The 25,818-nt window shown below is 35.7% G+C and overlaps 1 protein-coding gene across 4 annotated transcripts in view; it reads right to left on the reverse strand.

The window, feature by feature from the left end:
* LOC108970219 overlaps positions 1-25,818 on the reverse strand; it is a 209,182-nt gene that overhangs the window by 38,740 nt on the left and 144,624 nt on the right. For all 4 annotated transcript variants that reach the window (XM_018935490.1, XM_018935492.1, XM_018935491.1 and 1 more), the window contains one exon: positions 4,516-4,649. In XM_018935490.1, coding sequence (XP_018791035.1) covers positions 4,516-4,649 — 134 coding nt within the window. The remainder of the gene's footprint in view (positions 1-4,515; positions 4,650-25,818) is intronic.

The raw sequence follows: 25,818 nt of genomic DNA on the forward strand, positions 1-25,818 counted from the left end.
AAAATAATTGACAGTTGTGCCATTACACTATTAAATTTTAATAAAAATATAAAAGACTTAGTTTTCGTGACTCACTCTCTCGGTCTCTACTTTAAAATGTATATTTCCCAGCTTTAAATTTTTATTTTGATTGTCATCAAACAGCAACATTTTTTCATASCAATTTTGCCACACGAAACTTCCTTCAAGGTTTGTTGTTAGGTTGGTGAAAAATATTATATTTCATTTTAAATATCCTTTTGCTGTTGAGCGCAGCTGCCCGCAGGTGCTTGTCATAACAATATGAAACTTGACCAAGAGATATGCACATGAACTAGTGCAGTGACACACATACACACGCATATTTGCACCTGCATACGAAAATTCTTGTATGAGTCACATAAACCCCTTTTCCAGCCTGAGTTGGTTGTGAAAGTGGAGCACTCATACGCCCTGTACATCCCAACTGAACACATGCAATGGACAAAGAAAGTGTCGCAAATGTAGGAATGTTTTCATTTTCATGAGTGTATCACAGCGCAAAATATTAATATTCATACGCATATTGGTGCTCAGCACTTTCCCCAGCATATTTTGGTTGAAATTTTTTTTAATTGAGAAAAGTGTATTTGTAGCTCTGTGGGTCCGATTTCTGCTACATACAAAAATATTGTGCTCCAACTCAGTAACAGCTCAGAACGGATGCCGTAAAGTTTGCACGAGTGGCATTGTGTCCTTCGCTGTCACTGACATACACACACACGCAGGGAGATATATGTGTATGGCAGTGCATGCACCACACTATAAGTTAACATGACAAACCGCAAGTAATAAAAGTGAAAAAAATATAAAAGTATATTGCTGGAGTGAAGGAAAAAAAATTTGGCAGATATGAAAAATGYGGCGATCTCTTACACCACACATATCCTTGTCGACAAAACGGAAGCRGTGCTGGCCATGAAGTCAACGATTTCCGACTATGTTCATGCATAACCTTGAGCCTCGGCGACATTTAACATTTTCGGCCATGCACACATGAATGAGACACCACTCAGCTGTCCACTTGCAMCACTTGTGGTCCCTCTGTGGGTCGCCTCCCTGCCTGCCGCATCGCATGTGCTCCATGTCCACTAAACGAGCGACAATTGTGCTGAGACTTTTGTGGTATCTTGATAGCACAGCATTTGTTAAGCTTTGACTGTCTACGTGGATGCATCAATGTGCAGGTGTGTATGCGTGTGTGTGTGGTTGCAAAGCTCTGTGTTGGACGCGCACTTTTCACATGCAATTTGTGTTGAAAAGCGACAAGCGACATTATTTAAAGGTGGCCCAGCATCACACACRTACACACGCGCACACTGCAGCGGCAATATTGTTAGATACAGTGATGTTATGCTGAGAGAGTCAAGGATTTGTTGCACATAGAGGTAACCACTATTATTGCACTTAGCTGYTCACAGTTAGGCGTCAAATTTTTAACACGCACAGTGGTCGTTTCTGTTGTTCGTTAAAAATAAAAAGTTCAATGTAGATGGAACTTACATTCTTTAAAATAACATAGTAAAAGCTGCGGATTCGTCAACAATTTTATGTTAATACTCAATTTTAGGTTAGGTTTATTCGTAGGATTTTTAGAGATGAACTAAAATTCTCTAAAAAAAATTTCTGCTTCAAAAATATTGTTACGTTGAGGTTAAATTGGAACTAAGCAATAAAGTAATGATATATACAATTTTAGAGTTTAGAACAGAAAAAGGATCTGATAACAATTTTGACGAATCACCGAGCTGATAACTTCCTTCTAATTTTTATTGTACCGATAATATCAATGAWAGKACTGAGATTTTKCACTGCGACCTACAGTCTATTCTGCTCTTCCGATAATATAATAGAAMGATTTCTATTTGTAGACATAGATAAATTTTCCATGTTAAAAGAGGTCAGTAAGAGTGGACTACAATAAATGCTCTAATCAATCGCACTCTCCGATTGGTCTCCAGGCGATAAAGCTAAAATTATACCCAGGCTTTAAGACTGCTTATGCATTGATTAAACGTCGTATCATGGGTCTTCTCGGGACATTCTAGTATTTAACAAGTCGATTACCTCGTTTTAAAAACTGAGCATACAGGCACAGAAATAACGATTAAATATAAACCACTCATATTGAGTTTAGGTTATAAAATGGTTATATATTGGTTACATATGGGATATATATAACTATTATATGGGTTATATACTAGTTATATCTTACAGTCAATAGTTGGAGTTAATTTCTTGGAGTCGTTTTCTTAATATCTACTCAAAACAATTGTCTCAGTTGTTGTCTGGTTGACTTAACCAATAGTCCTTCTTTCGGTAAAGAATCCTTTTTTAACCATAACTTAAGTGATAGGTGGCTGAGAAGCAGTTATTGAGAAAACGTTCCTTAATCATCGAGCGAATTCGACAGGAGCTCAATTTAAGGTCACTACCCGTCATGAGAGATCATGAACGAATTTAGGTTTCTATATGCCTATTTATTAAAATTTTTCCGAAAAACATACTCATAGATAATGAAAAATATAAATGATTCCTTAAAATTTTTTTGGCCTACATTGCTTACTTCAATTCAGTGCCTTAAATTTTCAAGCTAACAATGTTGATCACACGAGCATATTTAAGCTATTGTCTAAAAATGCATTTCTGCATTTTACGTCCCAAAAACTCGCTGCACACCAGCCATTCAACATGCACTTGCCTGACTGGTAAGGTAAACCCCTCTGGTTTGCTTGTCAGCACAATCGTTCGGGACGTATTGCTGTTAGCGGCATGTCCTTTGATACCTCGTTACGGCTGACCATGGTAAGGATTACAAACAAAGTCTACAGCTGAGAGCAAAATCTTCAACGACACATACTGACATGCTAACCTTTGTCACATGACAGCGTAGATGTGTGTAGACATTTTAGGCGCATAGCAGTGTAAGATACTCATTTCAAAGGTGTCCATCGAGGCTTCAAGAAACAGCGACAAAGGACACAAGAGAGTCSACACAAAGCCAACACGAAGGCTGCTCAATGTAGTAAGACAGGCAAAGTCAAATGGCGCCAACAATTGCATCAATGTGGTGAGGCATACTTGTAGGCGTTACACAAAAACGTGCAGAAATGTTGAGTGAAAATGAAGCTGCCGATTTCTATTTGGCTTATTGGAGCTCCTGCGGAATTTTCTAATTTGTTGAGATTTTACACAATTTCTTTTGATTTGTAGTGCACGAGCGGTGAACGGTAAAACAAGAGGAAGTGCAGAAATGATAATGGAAAGAAATGTCCTTGTTCTGTAGGCATGTCATGTATGTTTATATGTGAGTGGAGAATGTAAAAGAATGTAGCCAATATGTGGAGCCTTTAGGTGAATAATAAAGCTATAAATAGATTGTACATTCATATATACGTGTTGGTAGTGGAAAGGTCTTCAATGCCCATTTCAGTATGACTGGAAATAAAATTAAAACCTTTGTTTAGAAGTAGGTGATAGTTAACAATGTTTGAGAACGAACTTCACAGTATATCTTTAAGGTWATATTGTAAACCATTTACAGTGTGAAAAAAGAAGTTTATGGGGGTTTAAGAGACTATAGAACTCTTGGTCTGAGACCCGYTTCAATTTATCATCTTCATCTGGTCTTCACCCACATTGAATGAAGATTCCAAGGAAAATGTTTAGAAATAATGGATCCAACAGCATCTTAATCCGCTAAGTCTCCACTGCTCCTCTGCAGAAAGGCAGAACAAAACTAACTAAAAATTTTCGAAATGATGCTACCGTTGTTTCACTAAACCAAACCAAACATTTTGCCTTTGCAAAACTGACCTTTCAGCTCCAAAATTGATGCTGTTATAGTTGCTTCATTACCGCAAATTGGATAATCACCCACAGCGTAMACGTAACCCAAACATTTTAAGCATTTCCCAACACAGAGATACTCGGACTAAAGACGTTTTTGTTTCACAAAACAAAGCATAACGGTAAACAATGCCATCAATATCAATGGCCAAGAGTCAGACGCACCAAGTAAGCAAGYTTTTCGTGCGCTGTTTCGAGCTGGCTATTTCCCTGCGAAGATAATGCTTCAGCATCTGCTTRCGAAAGGATATTCTGGCATATTTTCGAGACACTCAGAATTCAGGCACAACCTAGCTGAATGTTGCACAAGCTAACTGAATGTCGCTGTCTCACTTTTCCTCACTCTTTTTATTTTGCTCACAAAACACGTTACGGGTGAGCATTAAGTGGCAAACATTGTTCTGAAAATTGGATAATTGCGTAAAATCTTCTTGAATGCTCAAAGGAAAGGTGAAAATGAAGAAGATAAAAAGAAATATCTTGGTTTTGAGAGATGAAATTTTCATTCAAAATTTTTGCTGRTATTTTGAAATGTCGAAGCTCTAAATGAGCGCTTAATACAGCAGAATTTTATGAATATTCTTCTTTTGCGATTCCTTAGCTACATTTCCTTAMTTTTCCATGAATTTCCATTCCATTCTTACTTACCACCATATTATTTATTGTGAATTTCAGCTCAGCGCGTGGCCGTGACGGCGGCGTACTGCAATTGGCGCGCAAYACATCGCCCGGTTCGTAGCGCGTATGTTCAGTGAAAAGTGTTGGCCGCTTCTCGGGTAGTTCTGCAAAAGAAAAGCGGTAAGATACATTTACAAACATAAATAAGCAAGTAGAAGCTTGCATTAAGCGTGATTACATAAAGATAAAGCAAATTAAGATAAACAAAGGATAGCGACAAAGTACGCATACTAAGTAGTGGCTAATTAAATTTCGATACCCTTTTAGAGACAATTGAATTTATGGTTTAATTGTCACATAAGTTACCCAAAAGTCAGACGAAAGAATTTACAAACTTAACCCTCATAAATTATCCACACAGCGCACAGGCAAATGGCAAAGAGCAAATAATGTTTGGTATACATATATAGAGATGTCGGCATGCACACGTTTATAAATTAAAATAAATATATAAATATATACCTACATATCTATATCTCTTGTACATATATGAGAATAAGTTTCAGACTCAGGCATTTTAGTTTGCGCGCACACGTGAGTGAAAATTGTTTCGAAGTTTTTGCTCTAATTTAATAAGAAGTTGCAATCTTACTTTTGCTCCCATAAATACTTTAGGGAACTTTTTGGAAATAAGGGACGACAGAGATGGCGAAGTTCTTTGCACTGGTTTCGACTATTTTGTTTTCTGTTTCACTTATATTTAATCTGTCGGTCAAAGTTTATATGAAAAGATATTAATTATTTTCAAGAGAAACAAGAAAAACTATTAACTTCGGTTCAGAACTATTCATTCCAAGCCGTTGAAGATGCAGAAACCCAAATCCAATCTCTCATATGTTGCATACAAAAGTCTTTAACGTAAATTTCGAGCGAACTATTGCCTTTTTGTAGAACATCTTCTTAAGAGGTTTTTTAGGGTAATATAAAGAACAGTATTTTTCCAACAATTTTTTTTTTTTCATATGAAAAATAAAATGTTTTTCTTTTTTAGCTATTACCACGGCATTTTCTCGGAAGAAGAAGATACGCCCACGTTGACAGGATAACTCCGTACAGGATCCAAAGGGGAAAATACGAATTTCAGTTAGAACCTCAACTTAGAACTTAGATGGATGAAAAAAACTGAAATTTGAATTTTTGGCAGACATTTTTACAAAAAAAAATTAATATTTCAGTGAAAATTTGTTGACATTTCTTTTTATTTTTTGAAATAGTTAAAATCGAAAAAATATTCCTTCATGCCAGCCTTTAAGAATTGAGTCTCAAACCTATGTACTTTCATGAAGATCGGTTAAGTACTTTTCTAATAAAGCATTGCCAACCGACTTCAAAGACACAGTTTCAAGAAAGGCGCGTTTAAAGACGGCGCACTGTATCTCCGAAACTATTACTCTGATCAAATTGAAAACTTAAGACAATATCCTAGAGGTGTTGTAATACCTTATCCCGTGTGACAGCTTAACCTTTCTAAGTTTTGAAGTTCTGATTGGCTTAAGCCACATAACCACTATATAGTCGAAACAGCACTCAATTATTGTTTAAGTTTTCTTCCACAAAAATAATTCCCTCCTCGATTATTTCAARCTTGTTGAAGCATCTCTGCCTAAACCGCCTCTGCATGTTCCACTTATGTGCCAAATTGCAAACAATTTTATCATTTCAGTTAAGAGAATATTTTTTAAAGTTCCTAAGGTCCATCAGGCCTTGTAGAGTGACGARTCAACAAATAATTGCTATAAATTAAATAAACTTGTGTAATCAAAGAGACAGATTATTACTGCTGCTTTCTTAAGTGTTATGTGTTAGTCCCTTACAGATTAAAATTAGCAAGCAGAGGAGTGAAAAATCTAAAAAATTGGTAATTAGTTGGGACGCTTTACAAGAAWAACAGGATACTTTAGAGGCTGGGAGTGTGTATATTCTTTTTAACTGACAAATCCACAACCATATTGATCTAACAATTACACCTAGTTTACATTCGGCTAGGTGTTATTTTATAGGTATCAAAACAAAACACCATTATTAACATTTTTGGGTTTACCACTAAATTACTGGCGGAATGGAAAACGTCATAAAACATTACCCTGAAATCACTTCAGAAAAAAGTTGATATGAAAATGGTTACAAAATTCTCATAAGACCAGAGTTATGTTCAGAAAGAAACAGGAATTTTAAAATTTTGCAGGTTTTGCAGGAGTCAATCCTCCTTAATTCAGCATCGCCGTTGACTTAATTTAGTGATTACTAAGGAGAAATTTTGAACAAATCTGTCTGCCCTGCGTTTCATATCAAAACAATCGATATGCCAACATCATCAGTGATTTTTCTGACTGTGCTTCGGCCGTCATTCCAAGCTATTGCTTTCTTTTTACCACGTCTTCATCGGTTATTGATGGGCTATGGCGTCTGGAGCAACTTCATAGCGGTCATCTTGAAAGCGCTTATAGTACTCATAAACAAATTAAGCAATTATAATAACTATTATATATATTATATTTCAAATAGTAAACTTTCCTTCGAGGCCAAGCGTTGCCACAATTAAAAATGTTTGCCTCATGCCTTGTCRGAAATTCAGAGTGCTTTTCGGCAATCGCTCACTTCAATATGATGAGCTATTATTAGTAGCGTTCATTCATTAATTGTTTTTCCAGGTTTTATCAGCTCATCACAAAGCGAACATTTTTACGCACACGAAAAGTAGAGTAATATAATACTTCGGAGTCATAGATATTCGACTTTAAAACTCGTATTTAAAAATATTTTGGCTTTAAGTTTTATGAAACCATCTTAGAATATATCCGGCAGCTTTTATGGTGTACGTTATGAAACAAATGACTCCTAAAAATGCTGTAAGCTCTTTTTGTAAGACCATATAAACCATAAAACGGCTGATTCAATTAATGGTGTTATTTCATTAGCACAACAATAGTGAACAAGCAAAATTGTCGCATTTGGGACGGAGAGCAAACTGAATAGATTCAAGAGCTGCCTTTTAATTTACAATAAACAATGGTTTGGAGTTGTTTGTAGACCRGTGGAACTTACACCTTCGGYCCATATTTCCTCAAAAATGATATCGGCGAGAAYATAATCGTCAATGGCGACCGTTGTCATGCCAAGATACCCGACTAAGTGACGCCTGRGTTTGAAGCTCGTGATCTCAGCGACATTTGGTTTAAACAAAGCGCCACTTCCCACTTTTTCTAATGGGAATAAGTAAAGTCTAAGATATATTTAGACAATTCTGCTTCAATTTAGGCCTTGATGCTAAACATCTCATGTGTCGTTCGCTAGTTACCAGTTAAAATACTGGAATAAGATATGGAAAAATGGAGTAAATGGATTGACCATCCGAGGCCTGCCAAAAGAAAGTTCTTTCGAATGATAATAAATATTCGCCACTAAACTTTAATTTTCTATGTTTTTTTTTTTGTTTTTAACTGTTCCCTACGAATTATCCAAAGAAATTGAGAGTGAATATAATTTGTGTAAGGAATCTTTGGTATTGCTAAAAGTTAGTGAGCACATCGAAAGCTTTTGATATCCTCAAAACACGATAGCATTTTTTCGATTTAATGTCTAATACAAACACTATACAAATATAATTAATGTAAAGGATGTAGTCTTAGGAGTTAGTAATCCTAGAAAGCAACCAAATTAACTACAGTTTTTTATAACCATTTTTAGAAAGAATTTATTCCCAAAAATATGTATAGTATTTATAGTAATCATRCCCTTATGAACTCTATTATTTACCTACAGGGCTATTTAAACAGTATTTGAATCCCAACTACCTCAAGCATATACTCGCTCTAATATAARTATGCTTATATTTCAGCCAAAGTCGCTGTTTCCTTATTCAATTTGACATACTTAACATACATACGCGCATACATCATAAATGCCGCATCAACTTTCACACAACCTTCCGCGGCCAAGTATACGAAATACTCGTAAGACTTAAGAATTACTCTTCACTTGCACAGACACTTCCTGCACCACCACACCCCTCACATTTGAAAGAGTAACCATTTTATTATGCTTTATGAGCTGACGTCTGGAGAAGGAAAGAAAAACTTCGCATAACTTTGACGAACTTTCCGAGCATCTAACCGACCAATAAAACCAAACAGTTCCCCTTTGCATGACTTCTTCACCAACTGTGGACGGCAGTAGAGCTTCACGAGTCGACATCTTCAACTTTGCTGTGATATTTTTATAAGGCATCTACGGCAAACTTTTTAATTAAGTCACCAAACAAAGTAACTAATGAAGAATATAATTTCCATGCCAAAGGCRGCGGCRAAAGCAACCTACGCACMCAGCTACAAATGTAGCTAGTGTTCATGTGTGCGTGTGTGAGGCATGTGCAGCTATGTATATAAACATAATGTTGGCAAATACTTTGACAGTGCAAACTACAACTACAACTGCAACTATGCTTTAAATGCTGGCAAATCGCTAGAAGAGAAAATATTCTACTCACACAAACACCTCCATGTGAATAAGTATGTATATTAGGGTGATTCAAAAAAAAAATTTTTTTTTTTTTCGGTTGGTACTCTGCAAAATAGGCTCCTAGACACCTCTAAGGAAGCCTCTCCAAAACCACGATTTTTACGTAAACCCAACCGTTTAAAAAATATTAACAGTTAAAGTTTAATTATTTTTGGGAATTTTTTTTATTTCTTATGAATTTTATAACTCAATGAAAACAATCATTACGCATAGTGAAACTCATAGTTTTGTAGGAAATTTACTGCTCTATAAAAATGGTCTCCTATGATTTTTCGATAAAGTTAAGCGTTTACGAAATATTCGRCGTCAAACATCAATGCATTTTAGGGTGGATCAAAAAACAAAATTTTATTTTTTTTTTCGTTTGGTACTCTGAAAAATAGGTTCCCAGGTTCTAAGAAAACCTCTCCAAAAACCTCATTGAGTTATAAAATTCATAAGAATTAAAAAAATTTCCCAAAAATAATTAAACTTCAACTATTAATATCTTTTAAACGGTTGGGTTTACGAAAAAATCGTCGTAGACCTTTTTTGTAGAGCATTGAATTTCCTACAAAATKTAAGGAACAAAATATTTTTTTAAGTGGTTGGAAGCGAGATATAATTTTTTCTATCTGATAATAAGAACAATTAGAAAACTGTAAGTAGGAGGACCTTTCCGTTACAATTAAGAACTCATTCTTGGAGAGGCGTCCTTAGAGGAGTCTAGCAACCTATTTTTTAGAGTACCAAACGAAAAAAAAATTTTTTTTTGAATCACCCTAATGTATATGCCATTGCACTTGTGGGTGTTGGTGTACTGACTATCCACAGAACAGCATGCGGATTTCCATAGCTGACCCGAGGTCAAAAATCATTTGCCACAACTTTGGTCTTGCGCCGGTCGGGCAAATTAAAATCAAATTCATTGTTTCGCCGAGAGGTCGGGAGCGTGTCGGCGTTGTGCTTTATGGGCGTATTTTGGCGTTTAGCAGCGCATCAAAGTGAAAGCCGTTTTGACCTTTTCTTCAGGCGTTGGTTGCTCCGACGGCTTAGTCAGAACGAAAATAATCTCTTGCTTTTTATTTTTATATTATTTTTTGGCTTTCTGTTGTTGGCATATTCTTTTGGTGCTTTTGCTTTGGTATAGTTGTTGTTTTTGTACTGGCCCATTTTAATGAGGGTCACTGACRACCTTTCAAGTTTAATTTCCAGCAGCTTTTGTTGGCACTTTCCACGCTCTTGGCTTGCGGTCTACTGCCTGCTGCCAAAGTTCGAAGAGGCGGGAAGTCAAATTTTTTTTTTTTTCTCAACTTACATTTTTTTTAGYGTATTTCCTTATTCGACTTTTCTTCCCTTGCAAATCACCTAATGACATAAAGTGATTAAAACATTTCGGGCGGTGGCATATGCCAAATCTTGCGTACCGCCTAGCGGTGCACTAATATGAAATTTGAGTCCAGAAGTAATGGCGCTGAATTTTTGAATTTTGTTGTTAGATTAGGCATAGCGAATGACATAAGTTTAAAACTTATTAACCAAAGAAGAGTAGAAATTTTAATAAGATTTTTTTTTTTTTTTTACTCTTTTCTAATTACTTTATTTATCGGGCACTAATTTACCTTTACTTATCAAAGATATTCTTTATTAGGAATCGTCATTTCTGCTTATCTCCTTGCTTTTCGAACTCGACACACGTAATAATTTCTACCAACTGTCACTATAACTAAGGCAGTGAACATAGTGACGCGCATTGAGAAACCAACAAAAATGAGAACCCAACATAAAAGAGTTGACTGAAAGGCACTTGATAGGAAAAGTTATAATCATGTCGCTTTTAATTAGTTTTTTTTTCATGATTTTTTTTTTCTTTTTTGCTCATTTTATATCCTTAGGTGAAAATTCATGACTTTGAAAATTTCATCTTACTTCACTTTATCAAAGCTTCCAGAAAAACATTTAAACCCAACATTTTGACTGTTGGGTTCGGGTTTTTTATTATTATTTTCTTCAGCTAGTTTAAGGGTTGGTGAGGCCTTTTGCGTTGTAGGTAGTAATAAATAAGGTTTTTGGTTTCCGAATTTCATCAACATCAATGTAAGTTAGTAAGAAAAGGCATGTGCGGATATATCCGAAATTCAAAGTGTGTAAGTTTCAAGCTGCTAAAAGAAGAATTGTATGCACAGAGCATGAAATAGGACAGTAGTTACTTTTTGAGAAGGATTACTTTATGTTTCATACTATGTCATGAATYATAMAATACTAGTAATGAAAACRTTAAGTGTTASGAATTTCAAAAAATCAAWTTTGTTTTCATTGTCTTATTAAATTYCMMATCACTTCTAGACATTGTCCTAAAMTTTCAAGTCCATCCGAGTAATAGTTTCGGAGATACAGCCTTGRGAACTGGTGCGCTAAGTGCGTCGTCTTTAAATSCGTTTTTCTCGAAACTGTGTTTTTAARGTCGGTTGACAAGACTTCTCGAGAACTACTCAATCGATCTTCATGGTCTTTGAGGAACAATTTTTAAAGACTTGAACAAAGGATTTTTTTCCGGATACAAATATTCGAATAAAAGCATCGCCAAATTTTCACTTAAATTGTAAAAATGTAAAAAATCTAATTTTTYCTTCGTCCMAGTTCTAAGTCACGGTTTTAACTGAAACACKTATTTTTTAACTTTAGATGATCATGCAAAGAGTTATCCTGTCAACGCGGACTTTTGTTTCCAAAATTGCAGAAAAGGCTTTTTTTCTCACGAAACCCAATAAGGGGGGAGAGAGGGTTTTTTTGGTTTGTATGTAAAAATACTTTTTATTTATTCCTTATGAAAAATTTTGCCTCACTTAAGAAGACATTAACTTATATCTGCATTTTTAGGAGCATTGTACCCATGATGAATCCTATCTAGAAAGTATAACCGATGGAAAATTGACAAAAGATGAAGTAGAAGGTTCAAGAACATTAAGAAAGCTAAATTGCGCCAACTATCATATTCCACATATCTAAACCGTCCCAATTATGATTTCAAGGTTGAAGAAAACTTATAGAAAAATTGACTCTCCCAATGTTTCATAGTACATCGCATCTCTCGTACAGACAACGTAAAAAGCAAATTTTATTATAAAAAGATCATTCCTTAAAATCACATTTTCACTTCTTTAACCTTTAAGCAACACTGAATTGCCATCAAAAAGAAATAAAAAGTAAAACCAAAAAAAGAAAAAAAACACTTCCCAAAGAATTTCTCTTTCAATACAACTAACTCAACATTTCTCTTTAATAAGCTTTATCTCTGCAAAAGAAAAAATTCGCAACATTCACTTCACTAACGTTAATAGCTAATTTGGGTGAATAAACCAAAGGCAAGTAAATAAAGTAAATGGTCAATCGCATAAGACAATAGTCAACAAATAAGAATGTAATCAAACGAGCTTTAGACAAACAAAGGGAAATGAGTTTACAATGTCTCATTTACAAACAAACAACCAAATTGAACGCACTTGTGCGAATGTCCTTGGAAGTTGTGTGTATCTGAGGCAAATCTGACAGAAGACGAGTAAATAACGACACTTGAGTGACATGTTGCAGGGATTTGGCTTAAATACGATTCAGTTGACACTTGAATGAATAAATAATAATACATATCTTTCTTACAAAAAATAAAAATAAAATATGTTTATATGCACATAATAACGCAATCAAGAGTTCATTAGCTCACGAATATTAAAAAAAGCATTCTGCTTTCTGAAAAAAAAAAAAAATTATAAAGCAAAGGAATGGTTAACAACAATGTTCTTATTTTTGACAATAAGAAGAAAATTCAGGTCCTCTTGCACATAATTATATAAGTAATAAGTTGATTTGCTAATACAATCATCTTTACTAAATAAAAATGATATCTACTCATAATAAAAAAGATCCGTGTGTGTAAAAAAAACATGTGAAATTTTGGCAACACAATTTCTTGTTTGATGTATAACGCATACATAATTTCTATACAAAAAAATAAACAAAATATAAATAAATTTTTCATAAATTAAACCCAAAAAACTGACGCATATTTTGTGAACTTTTTATCACTTAAAGAATAATATTTGAAAAGTATCTGGACCCAAAAGGTCTTAAAAATAATTTCTTTGTTTTACTGCCAAATAGTGTGACAGCAATTTATGAACCACGGCTTTCATTGTATTTCTTCTTAGTAAGATAGTATTTGTGATATGAACTCATCAAAAGAGGCAAAATTTTATCCTACATTTTTTGCCAAGGAACCCGTATACCAAGCTTCGTTACCATATATAAATTTTTGAATTTAGCTAGTATAAATGCTGGTAAAACTGTTTTGAACTAAGTTCTAGTTAGGAACGTATGTACACCTTTTCCTTACCTACAATTTTTTTAGAAAGTTCCCCTTGATAATGATTTAGCCAAAAAACTACTAAATCGGTAATGGATATGTTCTTTCTTTTTATATATCATCTATGGCAGATTGTTTCAGTATAGATTCGAATAGCATCGGATAATAATATTACAATCACACATCACAATACTAGCAAATCAATTGAGGAAGTCCCAAATCAGTATTTTACACGTCGTTCACAAGCGTTGGGCATCGAGCAAGGATTTTGGCATACATTTTTATAAGGTCAAATTGACGCAGGAACTGAAGCCGCTTGAGTATCAGAATCGTMGTATGTTCGTGAATTAAAAAATGAAAAATCATCTTCAGCGAGGTGGTTCATTTCTAGTTGAATGCTTCGTCAATGAGCAAAATGCGCACTATTGGCCAGGCAACAATCCAAACGTACTCCATTGATTCCCGAAAAATTACGGTTTGTTGTGGGTAATTGGCAGCGTCATTGGGTCGTACTTCTTCGGTGATGGTCAAAACCGGGAATGTGAATGGCAATCACTGCCGCTCAAAGATAACCGAATATATTTGTCCCGAATTGGTTCCAACAGGACTGTGGCGCCATCCACACAGCGAATGTCATAATCAACTTTTTGAAAACTAAGATATTCCAACCCGTTTTTTTTTTCTTTAACTTCTTGCGCTCATTTATATATGTCTAAGGGGGTATTCTACTCTAGAATTTTGAAAAATTCGATTTTGTTTTTCACATATTTAAAGTTTAGACCCTTAAGAACATATCCTCGATCAACACCTCCCTCGAACCGATTTACTTGTTTTGTGTGAATCTTCTTTATATAATCCTTTATCCTTTATCTTTATATAATCCTTTGTTCTTAATATTTTTAAAAATTCAGGAATTTAAAAAAAGCGTAAAAAAGATTTTTATTTTCAGGCAGTCGCCACTTTTCAAAAAAAAAATTTTCGTGTTCTCTGAAATAGGGACTATAACAGCATCCTTACTGATTAAGATTTTTTTCAATTTTTTTTTCAGACCACCAGGAGAGTCAGGATCAATGTCACCAGGATGCGCCATGTTTTTTTTACACCTGTCAAACAACGCCCCCCCTTCTAATTATTTTAATTTTTAATATTGTTTTGGAAAATTTTTTTTCTGTATTCTTAAGATATCAATAAAAAACACCATAAAAAATTTATAGTAAAAATATTTGTTTTTTAATAGAATTCACAAAACCGCCCACAATTTGATTTCTAGAGTAGAATACCCTCTTAACTAATTGCAAATTGTGGGACTGAAACTCTGCATGAACATGTCGGTTAGTTTTTCTTATTTTAGTGGTCGAACTTGATAAATCTGTTTTCGTATTAATCTACTATACTACGAAAATTCTTTCTGAAATATCTTCTTTGCAACAATAATAGTAAACAATAAGCAGCAAAATATAAAACTGCTAATAAGAGTCAATCAGCAGAGTGCACTGAACCTCGAATTGCCTATGCGTTGATGTGGCAACCACGTCGCAACGCTGCTACTTCACATTATATCCTCGCCAATGATTTATCAAGCATAACCCCTCAATAAAGCCAAACGTTCGATTAGCTAGGTGCACGTAATCTCAGTATATGTATATGTGTATGTAAATGTATGAAATGTACAGAAGAGTGCGCCAATCTATTTGCTGCTTATAAAGCACTAGTGCGCCTGAAATGAGGTTAAAGTGYCTTTGAACCCATTCGAACGAGTGAATGGTTCTTTAAGAGTTCGCATGCACAGCAACAATATGAGAGCAAACAAACAAACAATGGAGACAAAAATTAAAAAAAAGGAAATGCAACTAACGCCGACCGATGAAAAGGGGCTACAGTTGTTTAAAACACTTGTAGATATTTGTTTTTATTGTTTTGCGATTTTTTTTCTTGCATTTCAATATTATTGCTTAGTACGCAGAAGGGATGATATTTGTGTGATATTAACGAGGTACAAGTATTACAAAAACACATACAAATTGCTAAGAGCAGCACGAAGAGTTCAAAAATTGTGGCAACTCTTGGAGTGGAAGGGTATGCCTGTATTTGCGTACAAAAAATTTATGCACGAATGCTTTTAAAGAAAGCAAATATATGCATAGTATATATATATATAAATATATGTATGTTTACATCCGTTAAGTAGGACAAGAGCATAAAAGTGTGTAGGAAAAAAAATGTAATTCACACAAGTGAATTTTTCGGTTTAGTCGTAAACAATTCCGCAGACAAGCATGACGCCGGCACTACTAATATTGCTGCAGCTTATGGATTTTTTGTAAGCAATTCACCGCGTAGTGATTGGCTGCGCCGCGGTGAAGGGGTATTGAAGTGGGTTACGCTCGGCTGACGCCAGCAACATCCACGACGCCGGTAATGACGCCAACGACAATTGCGGATTAAATCAAGCGGCAAGCGACAAATGAAGCCTGAGTTGAGGTACACCTCACCTTGCAAGGGGTAGTTGGTTGGGGATGGAAACCAAAGGAATGGTAAATACATACACATTGGGGTAATTCTTTAGAAAAATGTAATAATGAACATTTGAGGAAGATCTAAGTTTGGGTGTAAACGAAAGTTTTATACCCTCGAAAGATAATACCAGATTTTCTTAAATATTTCTATTAGAAGTATCCATTATTAACAGTCATAGGCAAGAAGATACACTCTTAWCAGAAAAGGTTAGTTTCGGAATTTCATGAAGATTTCTTGCATACTAACCTAAAGATGCGGTATAAAGTCAACCGTAAGTTCGAAAATATTTATATTACATAAATGGAGATAATAGAAGTATTAACCCGATTTGATCAAATTTTGGCATGAAATCATGCTGTTCTCACAAAAATATTCTTCACGATATCGATACTAGAGCTCACTAAAGAACCGATATGTTCATTAAAAAAATCAGGTACATACATACATACATACATATGTGCACTGGCATCCACATATTTAGTGTCTGCGTCCTTGAAAATTTTTAGTCCCATAAGCTTAACATAACATAACAAACATAACATAACATAACATAACATAACATAATATAACATAATATAACATAACATAGTATAACATAACATAATATAACATAACATAATATAACATAACATAATATAACATAACATAACGTAACATAACGTAACATAACATAACGTAACATAACATAGCATAACATTGCATAAAGTAACTTGATTTTTTTTTTAACAGCATAAGAGACTTAACTTAACGTAATGTCACATAACGTAACATAACATAGCATAACATTTTATTAAAAAACATAATACATATGTATATAAAACATAAGATAACATAAAATTATAAAAGTTCAACAACATAACCATAACATAACATAACTACAAACTAGAATATTATGATAAATCAAAAGAAACTCTCTTTATGTCATTAACGTAAGAACACATAACATAACGTAACCACGAATAAAAAAAYAAAATAAAAACTTAACATAACTTCAAATCGTAAAACGATCAGCCATAAAACTTAAAACCTACAAGCTTTCTTGACATGGAAAGCGACATTCACCACAAGGAAGCTACATAACCACTACCGCTGCATCAGCTAATTCGAGTRAAGCGAAAAATTCGTATTACACGCACACATATACACAAATTTGAAGAGCAAATTATCCCGACCACTCGATCCACTAAGGCAATGGTGTGCGGTGAACAAAACGCCGTCAATGTATTTTCGTATATCTATAGCAACGCTGAGCTACGCAGCAAAATATTGACAGTGACAGCAACAATTGCTGGCACTTGAGCGCAGGTTACTAGGCCAACRCACACATACCCGCACAAATGAAAGTAAGAAATATTATTTGTTTGTTCAGCGTTCTGATCCAGAATGCTGTCATTGCGTCGATGTTGCTTCCGCTGATTTTGTCGTTGATTTGTTGATGCTTTTACCACAACAATTGTTGTTGTTGGCATTAGCTGGGGTCACAACACATTTCCATACACAGCAATTGGTGACAGTCAGTGTTGGTTGCGCTCAATAAAACAGCAAATCATGGAAACAACAGACGCTGCTGCCACTGTAGTTGTTGTATTTCGCAAACAATCTGTTCCGAATTGTGGTTGGCAACGCTGGCGTCGGCGGCGCGGTTGGCAGTCACAGTTAATCTTTATTTCCGTTTCACATTAAGTATGGACAAATGTGCTCTGACAGCTAAATTCCACTTTAGTGGTTACAATTTTTTTTAAAAACCCAGCTTATATTGTTGTTGTTGGCTTGTGCTTTTGTTACAACAACGCGCGTTATTTTGGTTATATTGTGGCATGCGTAAATAGACGTCTATTTAGCAACTTAAGCATTTGACTGCGCACATCTAAATTTCACATATATAAGGACGGTCTGCACACGCACACACACATACTCTCTAATGATATATGAACATATATGTACATATGTCTTTGCGCTGGCATGTGTCTCTGCATTTGACGCCGTCTTATTTGTCTCTAAGCTTGTCTGTCGAAATATTTGCCGCTTTATCTTCAACTTCACTCCCCACGGTGGCTTCCGTTGACTGCCCTTTGTACATGCACACATACTACATTATATATATATATATGTATATGCATACATGTGTGCCGTTTATCCGTCAGTCTGCTTAGCTCTCTAGCCATTTGACTGTCTGTCTATCTCTCAAGTGCATGTCCTGCTTTGGGGATTTATTCGTGAACACTTTGACATACTCAATCTGTACTCACGCACACACGCATATACATATGTACGTTTGTATTTAAACACATTTCTCTACATGTCAGCGTTTCAGTAGCGTACTTGTGGATCAATCTAAAGCTTTATATGGCATGAGCTCCACTTAAGTCACCTTCATGCGTCGCTRCTTGCGCTCAAAGATTTACATTTAAAGAAATATCTCAACTTGTTAAGGTTGTGTTTAAATTATAGTGCGAGTACATAAATTTAATTTAGGTTTGCAAATATTTATTTGTGTGTCCTCACAATGTACCTAAATGAAAAAATACTAAATAAATAGATGTACTTCCTATTTAATCCCGTTCTCTAGAGAAATCCACAAATCATATATCTGACATACGTTATTGAGCTAGCTCAACAGTACAGTGCCTTTCTTTAACCAGTTCTGACTCTACTTAATCTTAAACCATCCATCTTAACAGAGTCTTCAAGTCGAGGGATATTCGTTAGTCGTTATTACAATAGCGAATGATTAAAGGTTTAAGGCTAAAGTGACTATAGATTGTCTATGCTACGAGAGTTAAAATTTTATCTAGTGTTAGATTAAGATTATCGCCAGTAATTTTCTATGAAATCTAATCAAAACTAGACAAACGTATGATCCAACCAAAAAAATGTCACTTTTCAATGAAAATGGAATGACATAGACCAATATATGATATAAGATCTTGTAAAAGGAAATAGGTTAAATAGGAACAGCGGTGCAAAATGTCTACACAATTTATGTTTTCAGACAGAGATTGAGAAGTGCATAAACCTTCTAATGGATATCTAGGAGGCAATTAAGACTATTCGTAGCGCTTATATATCTCATCTGATTCCGTTAGTTTACGCAAGCAGCCAATAACTGAACTTCAGGCATTGTGTTCTAGAGGAGCACCCCAGAAACATTTGCATCACAATATAAACCACAAACTAAGGTCGGTAGTGGTGTAATTGGTGTAGTTGATGATGGGCAGTACAAGCTTCTCTTTTTAGGCAGTACCTTTTTGCCTAAAAATATTAAAAGCGTCATTATAAGGTACATACTCTGAAGATCACATCTTCAGAATATTGGAAAAGTGAATTCAGCGCAATGCAGAATGCCGAGCTTTAMGCCGGCTGTGCGGACTTTCCCGGCTCCCAATGCTGTTAACTTAAATGACATTAGGCAGCTGGGATGGAAAAAAAGTAGGTCTTGTTACCACAAAGATCTGGATAAAGCCTAATTTGGCTASTGATGGCCTGCGCCTTCCTTCCCAAAAAGGATATGCATAATTTTTTCCTATAGATTGCTTATGCCAGAAATTTGTGGAAATCACACCAAAATCTTCATCGGTTTCAACATAATGCAGTGTCTCTATAGAAGTTACTTTCAGTTTTGAAATGTAATTCTTAAATATCTTACAACTTCGAGCACAATGTTTATATTATCGCATATCGACGATACAGTATTAAGCACAAAATTAATGCTAGGGCAATAAATTTCGGCAACAAATAGTTCGCCTTATTGGCTTCCGGTATGAGAATCATATCCTACGTAGAATAAAAATATGATTCGAATTTGATTCTAACAACATTCTAACCAGTGATTAGCATCCAAGGCGCGTATGCTCCCAGTTAMGGATCATAATGAACCCCTCTGCAAGCAGTTTCTGCTGGGTTGTTTTCGCAGAAAAGATTACTGCAGTCATCGGCCTGAAGTGGAACCGCCTCCTTTGAACACCAAAAGGTCTTCTCTTAACTACCTCGACGACATAAGACAAAACGCCGACCATACTTCGAACGTAACAWGAACTAATCGACATTCACAGTGCACCATAAACCTCTCTTCAACCTCTTCGCCGACTCTYTCYCTTCGTGAAYGGTGTATTTGRAGTCAAACCACYACTCATTGCAGGCAACGTTTTCGAGTTACCGCGAGAATCGAGAGCAACCCTTGCGCAACTTCGTTCTGGTTGCTGCAGCTGGTTAAACTTCTATCTATCCMAAATCGTCCAGCGTGCAACGARTCACCGCATGACTTTAATGATATCCTTGCATGACCAGTTAAGTCTATATATCTGACATCCTTCTCACTATGATCAGACCCGTTTCTTTCGCCCATCTTTGGTTGACCTAGACGATAACTTATTCGAAGCATACCATCCTAACGGAGACTTCATAAGCKTTACAACAATAACAACATTGATATCCGAAAAATACAAAGCTTGACCGCAGGGCATCAATGTTCATTGCAGAGCGCACTATTAGCACCTAGTGAAAGACACCTTGCTGAAGCAATTTCCAGTACTTTCGTTGAGCGCTTGCTTCCATGGCAAGCGAATCTTATAAGAAGCACAACTTGTAATGACCAAGGCAACCACAATTCGTTATTATTTATTACATGATTGATCCATGGGGTTTTTAAACAAAAAAGATTCTCTTCTTATTAAAGCCAATGCTATAATCATTGATATTGCTGAGATATATACTTTGATACCATTTAATATGCCATAGAACAGAACTTAATATTCTTATTAAAACAAATATTAACCCAAAAACGACTTCAAATAATTCCGGAATCTAAAGCGTGCTTCATTTCATCCCCCCTCCTGTAATTTCAATAAMCTTCTTGCTTTCGTTTGACCCAATTTCAACTAGTAAAAATTCCACTTTCTCCTCTACTTTCACTTTCTTTCACCAACATCTGATATTTGCGTATGTATGTGTGTTTATCTATGCATATATACACGCGTTGGAAAATAATAAAACAGAAAACCCGACGCTGCAACCAACAAACATAACAAAATAACTACCAAATTGATTCGGCAAAAAAATCGATAAATTTAATAGAAATGCTAGAATGTTTGTTATTTTTTTTTTTTTTTTTTTTTTTTTGTTTTATTTCCGCATTCACGTACATTTTTCATGGGTTTCTATTGATTTATACGCAGCACATAGTTCGCTTCATAACAGTAAAATACGATAGCTGCGGGTGAGGCAGCGCAGTAAATATTGTGTTTATGTGTGTGTATATGTATGTCTATTGAAATAACCGTTATTAAAAAATAATATATGTATTTTATAGTTTTATGATTTTTTACATCACTCGAGCGCGCCAGCATTGCAGCGACGAGCAGCCGTACATACKTGCATAGAAATATGAGTGTACATGCTAGTTGTTGTTGTAGAGCGGTGCTGGGGCGCATTGTAGATACTAGATACTAATATAACATCCCCAAAGCAATTTCCGCTTGTCTCGTTGCTATTTTGCATATTATTGAAATAAACTCGTGTGCTGTAGTTGTTGYTGCTGCTGCAGATAGTTAGCAGTGTGTTGCAATAGCGGAGGGTTCGCTCACCTACACATGTGTGTGTCTGTATGTGTGCTTTTGTAGTGGAAAGGAAGTGAAAGTAGCAACGTGTTGCCAGCATGCCACTCMGCGCTTCAAACTCGCTCCTGCGCCTTCACCCACAAAACTATCCGTCTGTCTGTTTGCCAGCGAACGAGGCTAAGTGAAAACATACACTACAACAACGACAAAGCCATATGTATGTGCATTTTGCCGCCAGCACAATATCTATTGCTCAGCTGTTTCACTCTTATTATTTTACCAGCTCTCAACGAGTGCTTTGGGGCCTCTCTCTGCTGGGTGCATTAATAATTTCATTTATTTTGTAGTAGTTTTGCCATTCGCCTGCAGCCGAAACACAATATTCACTTGCTTTACTACACTTATAGYACACACACTTAGCATAAGAAACCGTTATAAGTTATGAGTTAGTGTTTTCATGCCATTAAGCAAGTGCCACAACGTCGTCGTCGAAGTCACTGTCTGCCAACCAACAAGTGCACTACATAATGTCGCATGGCATGCAAGATGGAGACTTTCGCTAGCACGCGCCATTTTATGCAAACAGCTGGCTGTGTGTATGAGCAGCAAATTCAATTTACCACACACAAAAACAACAACAACAATGGTAATAATATCAGCGAAAGAGTTAGGAAAAGTGAAAAGTTTCAATTTCACTGCTTGTCGGTAGTTGCCACTTGCTTTTCGTTTACTCTAATGTAATCTGTTCTAATCTTTKCACGGTTAGAGCACCTTATTTAATCGTTAAATCAGCGCAACTTACTTCCGACAGCAGGAGAAGGGAAGCCAAGTCTAAAATCTTCCTTGTTTTCGACGCTTGTTGCACCCTCTTTGGTATGAGTTTGGTTCGGAATGGTGACTACTTGCTTGTCTTATCTTCCATGCCTACAGTTGTTGAYTCGCTGACAATGAATGCTTGCAAACTTCTATAATCCCCAATCTGGTTGTTCGAGGAGGAAGTTGTGAAGCGAGCATATTAGTTCTGCTAAACCAAAAGTGGTGAAGAGGAGATGGTTCACTGAGAGAATTAATGGAGGACGTATGTTTTTGATGGCACTTGAAAGTAAAACTAGTAAAGCTGACTTCGAGATATTGCGAAGTGTTGATAATATATATTCAACGCATTTTCCAAAAGTCGAAAGCATTACACACCGGCCAAATACAAGCTTGGTGTTGTTGTAACAAAACATTGGTAGTCGAAAAAGTCTTTTCGTATTTTTCAATAGATGTCGTTGCAGTCATACAAGTATCTCCAGTGCTACAAATCACATTGTGTCATGCCATACAATGTTCGAGAGCTTTTTTTTTAACCAAAAAAAAAAACATTAAATTCAGGGAAGTATAATAAACTTTCAGCTGTTCAATAGTTTGTGAAAATAATGAAGAAATTCGCTATATTTTGAATTTTCTGTATAAAAAACGGAAGAATGCCACTCAAGCCACCAATGAAATTTGTAAAGATTATGAAAGCGATGCTGTATCAGTTCGTATATCACAATAATAGTTCGCTCGCTACCGTTCTGAAAATTTCGAAGTGAAATATACACCTTACTATTGTCGTCTTATCATTAAAAAAAGGCGAAGAAATTATGGAAAAGATGGACCCGGACTGTCACATAAGCAGCCATGACATCGCTAAGGATCTTAATATTCATCACAAAAAGGTTTTCAACCATTTMAAAAAAGGCTGACAACAAATAGAAGCTCGATGTTTAGGTGCCAGATGAATTGTCTGTGAAAATTTAATGGACCGAGTTAACATCTGCGATTCTTTGCTGAAACGAAATGGTTCACTTCTGAAGCGACACGAAACGTGGATCAAATACAACGAAAATATGCGAAAAAGATCATGGACCAAACGTGGTGAGGCTCAACAAATGGTGGCAAAACCAGGATTGACAGGATGCTGATTGTTTGGTAGGATTGGAAAGGATTCAACCACTATGAGCTGTTTCAGCCTGGTCGAAMGATTAATTCTACATTTTACTGTCAACAACTGGTGAGATTGAAGCAAGCAATCGAAAAAAAAACGGCCAGATCGGATCAACAAAAAGGGCTTCGTCTCCATTAGGACAACACCAGACTACACACATCTTTGATGACTCGGCATTAACTGGGAGCGCTTGGCTGGGAAGTTTTGATGCATCCAACATATAGCCCTGACCTTGCATCATCGCACTTACATTTATTTCAGTCAACGCAGAACTAACTTAGTGGAGTAAAGTTGACTTCAGAAGCAGCCTGTGAAAATTACTTTTCGCATTTTTTCGCCGACAGTGCAGAAAAGTTTTACGCTGGTAAAATAATGCCTATAATGGAAGAAAAGCAAAAAGTTTTCAAACAAAATGGTACATATTTGGTATACTAAAGTTCATTATAAATATAAAAAAATAAGCTGAAAATTTATTAGAAATACGAAAAGMCTTTTTCGACTAAAAACAATTTTTTTATATATGTAATAGCTGCTCAACCTCGTTTGCGTCGAAACGAAGGTTTTCGGAGCTTATGTTCACTTTTTATTTCTCTAGGATATATTCACTTCCTGAAAAAACCAGCTAAGCTGCTCAAATCAATAACCAAAAATGTCTAACCAGTTAAGACTTTTATCAAGGATTCGAAGGAAAAAAAAATTTTTTTTTTTTTCAGATAATGACAATACTAATAATATGATCTACTCTATCCTTCATACATTATTTAGAAGCTATGAAATCTTGAAAGTATTGAACAGCTAATATATTTTTATTACCACACTGCAAAAGTAAATTAAAAACGAAAACTCAGATCTGATATCAAAAATTTGTAAAACAATAAAAATAATTTCAAAAATAATTTTTTTTTTATGATATAATATTTTTCATTTCATCTAATTTAAGTTTTATACTACATTTCAATTTTTAAAAGAAAAAAAAATATTTCGAAATCTTATAAACTTATTTTTCACGGTGCAAAATAGAAATTACAACTTCACACTTATCTACTTAACCTCAATCCTTAGAAGCAGAGCACACACTCGCCCCAATAATTTCCATAAGCAAAAGGGGGACATCACCGCACAACACCTTCACGCCCGCTTTTATCTCTGTTATTATCATTTTGCGCACGCGGAACGAAATGACCTGTTAATAGTGGAATTTTCTCAATTTTCCACAAAATCTTTTGCAACTTATCACAAGTCCTGCAACGGCGGTGTGCTCAAGTGCTGGCAGCAACAGCCAACGTTCAACGCTTAACATGGCAAGCGATTTAACCAAAGAGTGTGACGGTGGTGCAACTTCAATTGTCGTTTTTTTCTTTTTCAAAGTATTTTTCAACACGCAACACAAACGGACATTTTGTATATGTATAGATGTGCGCACAGCACCTGTCTCGTCGTTCAACATTTAACACTATTCACCCTCATCAACGCCATCAGCAGCAGCATAAGCAGCACAATCAGCGGTTTGCGCTAAGGCAGTCAGYAGGTTACTGATAGAACACAAGCAGCGACTTGCTGGTTGTAAATATGTATGCGTCAGTCAGTCACTCACACTATCTAGCCAAACGCCACTTTTGACAAGGATCGCTGGGCGTGCTCATCACGSTTTTCCGCACACGCCACCTTTCCGCTTTGCGTCGCACCTTCAGCGTTGCGTTAAATTGAAGGTTAGAAAGTAGGAAGTATGCGGAAATGGTAGACATAAGCAACCGGAAATACACACATATAACTGAGATTATGTTTATTATGTGAGAGCTACAGGTCAGGCAAGTGCACGCAGTTTGTGCTTTAAGAGATACGCGGATGTCAATTTCCGTGTTGAGTTAAGGCGCCAGAATTTATCATGGCTCAGAAGTATAATCAAGATTTGTCTGCCGTCGGAAGTGATGTTTCTTAATCTGATTCTAAAGTAATTTTAAGTTTGATATCTATAAATAAAATCGAAGAATTCTCAAAACTTCGAAAAATGTTACTATAAGTTGAATCTTGCTGGCGGAAGCAAGTTCATATGACACAGGTTATACGATATTAGGTTAGGTTATGTTAGGATACGATCCCAACAGGGATCTCACGTGGACAGCGTTGAACGCCGGTCAGTCATATTACGTTAAAACTCCAATCTACTTATGTAATTGATCCAAGACCCTTACCAATAGACAAAGRTCTTTGCGTCTATGACAAATTCGTTGAGACGGCTGATATGAGATTCTGCTTTCTCTTCTCCATACAACTTGCGTCGCTCAAGATAACTTGTCCGCATAAATTTAACTTACTGTATGAATGTCTTWTGAACAACGTTCAGTAAGAACCACTACTATTGCTTTAAAATG

The sequence above is a fragment of the Bactrocera latifrons genome, unplaced genomic scaffold, assembly GCF_001853355.1.
Source record: "Bactrocera latifrons isolate USDA-ARS-PBARC rearing strain unplaced genomic scaffold, ASM185335v1 scaffold_29, whole genome shotgun sequence".
Lineage (NCBI taxonomy): Eukaryota > Metazoa > Arthropoda > Insecta > Diptera > Tephritidae > Bactrocera > Bactrocera latifrons.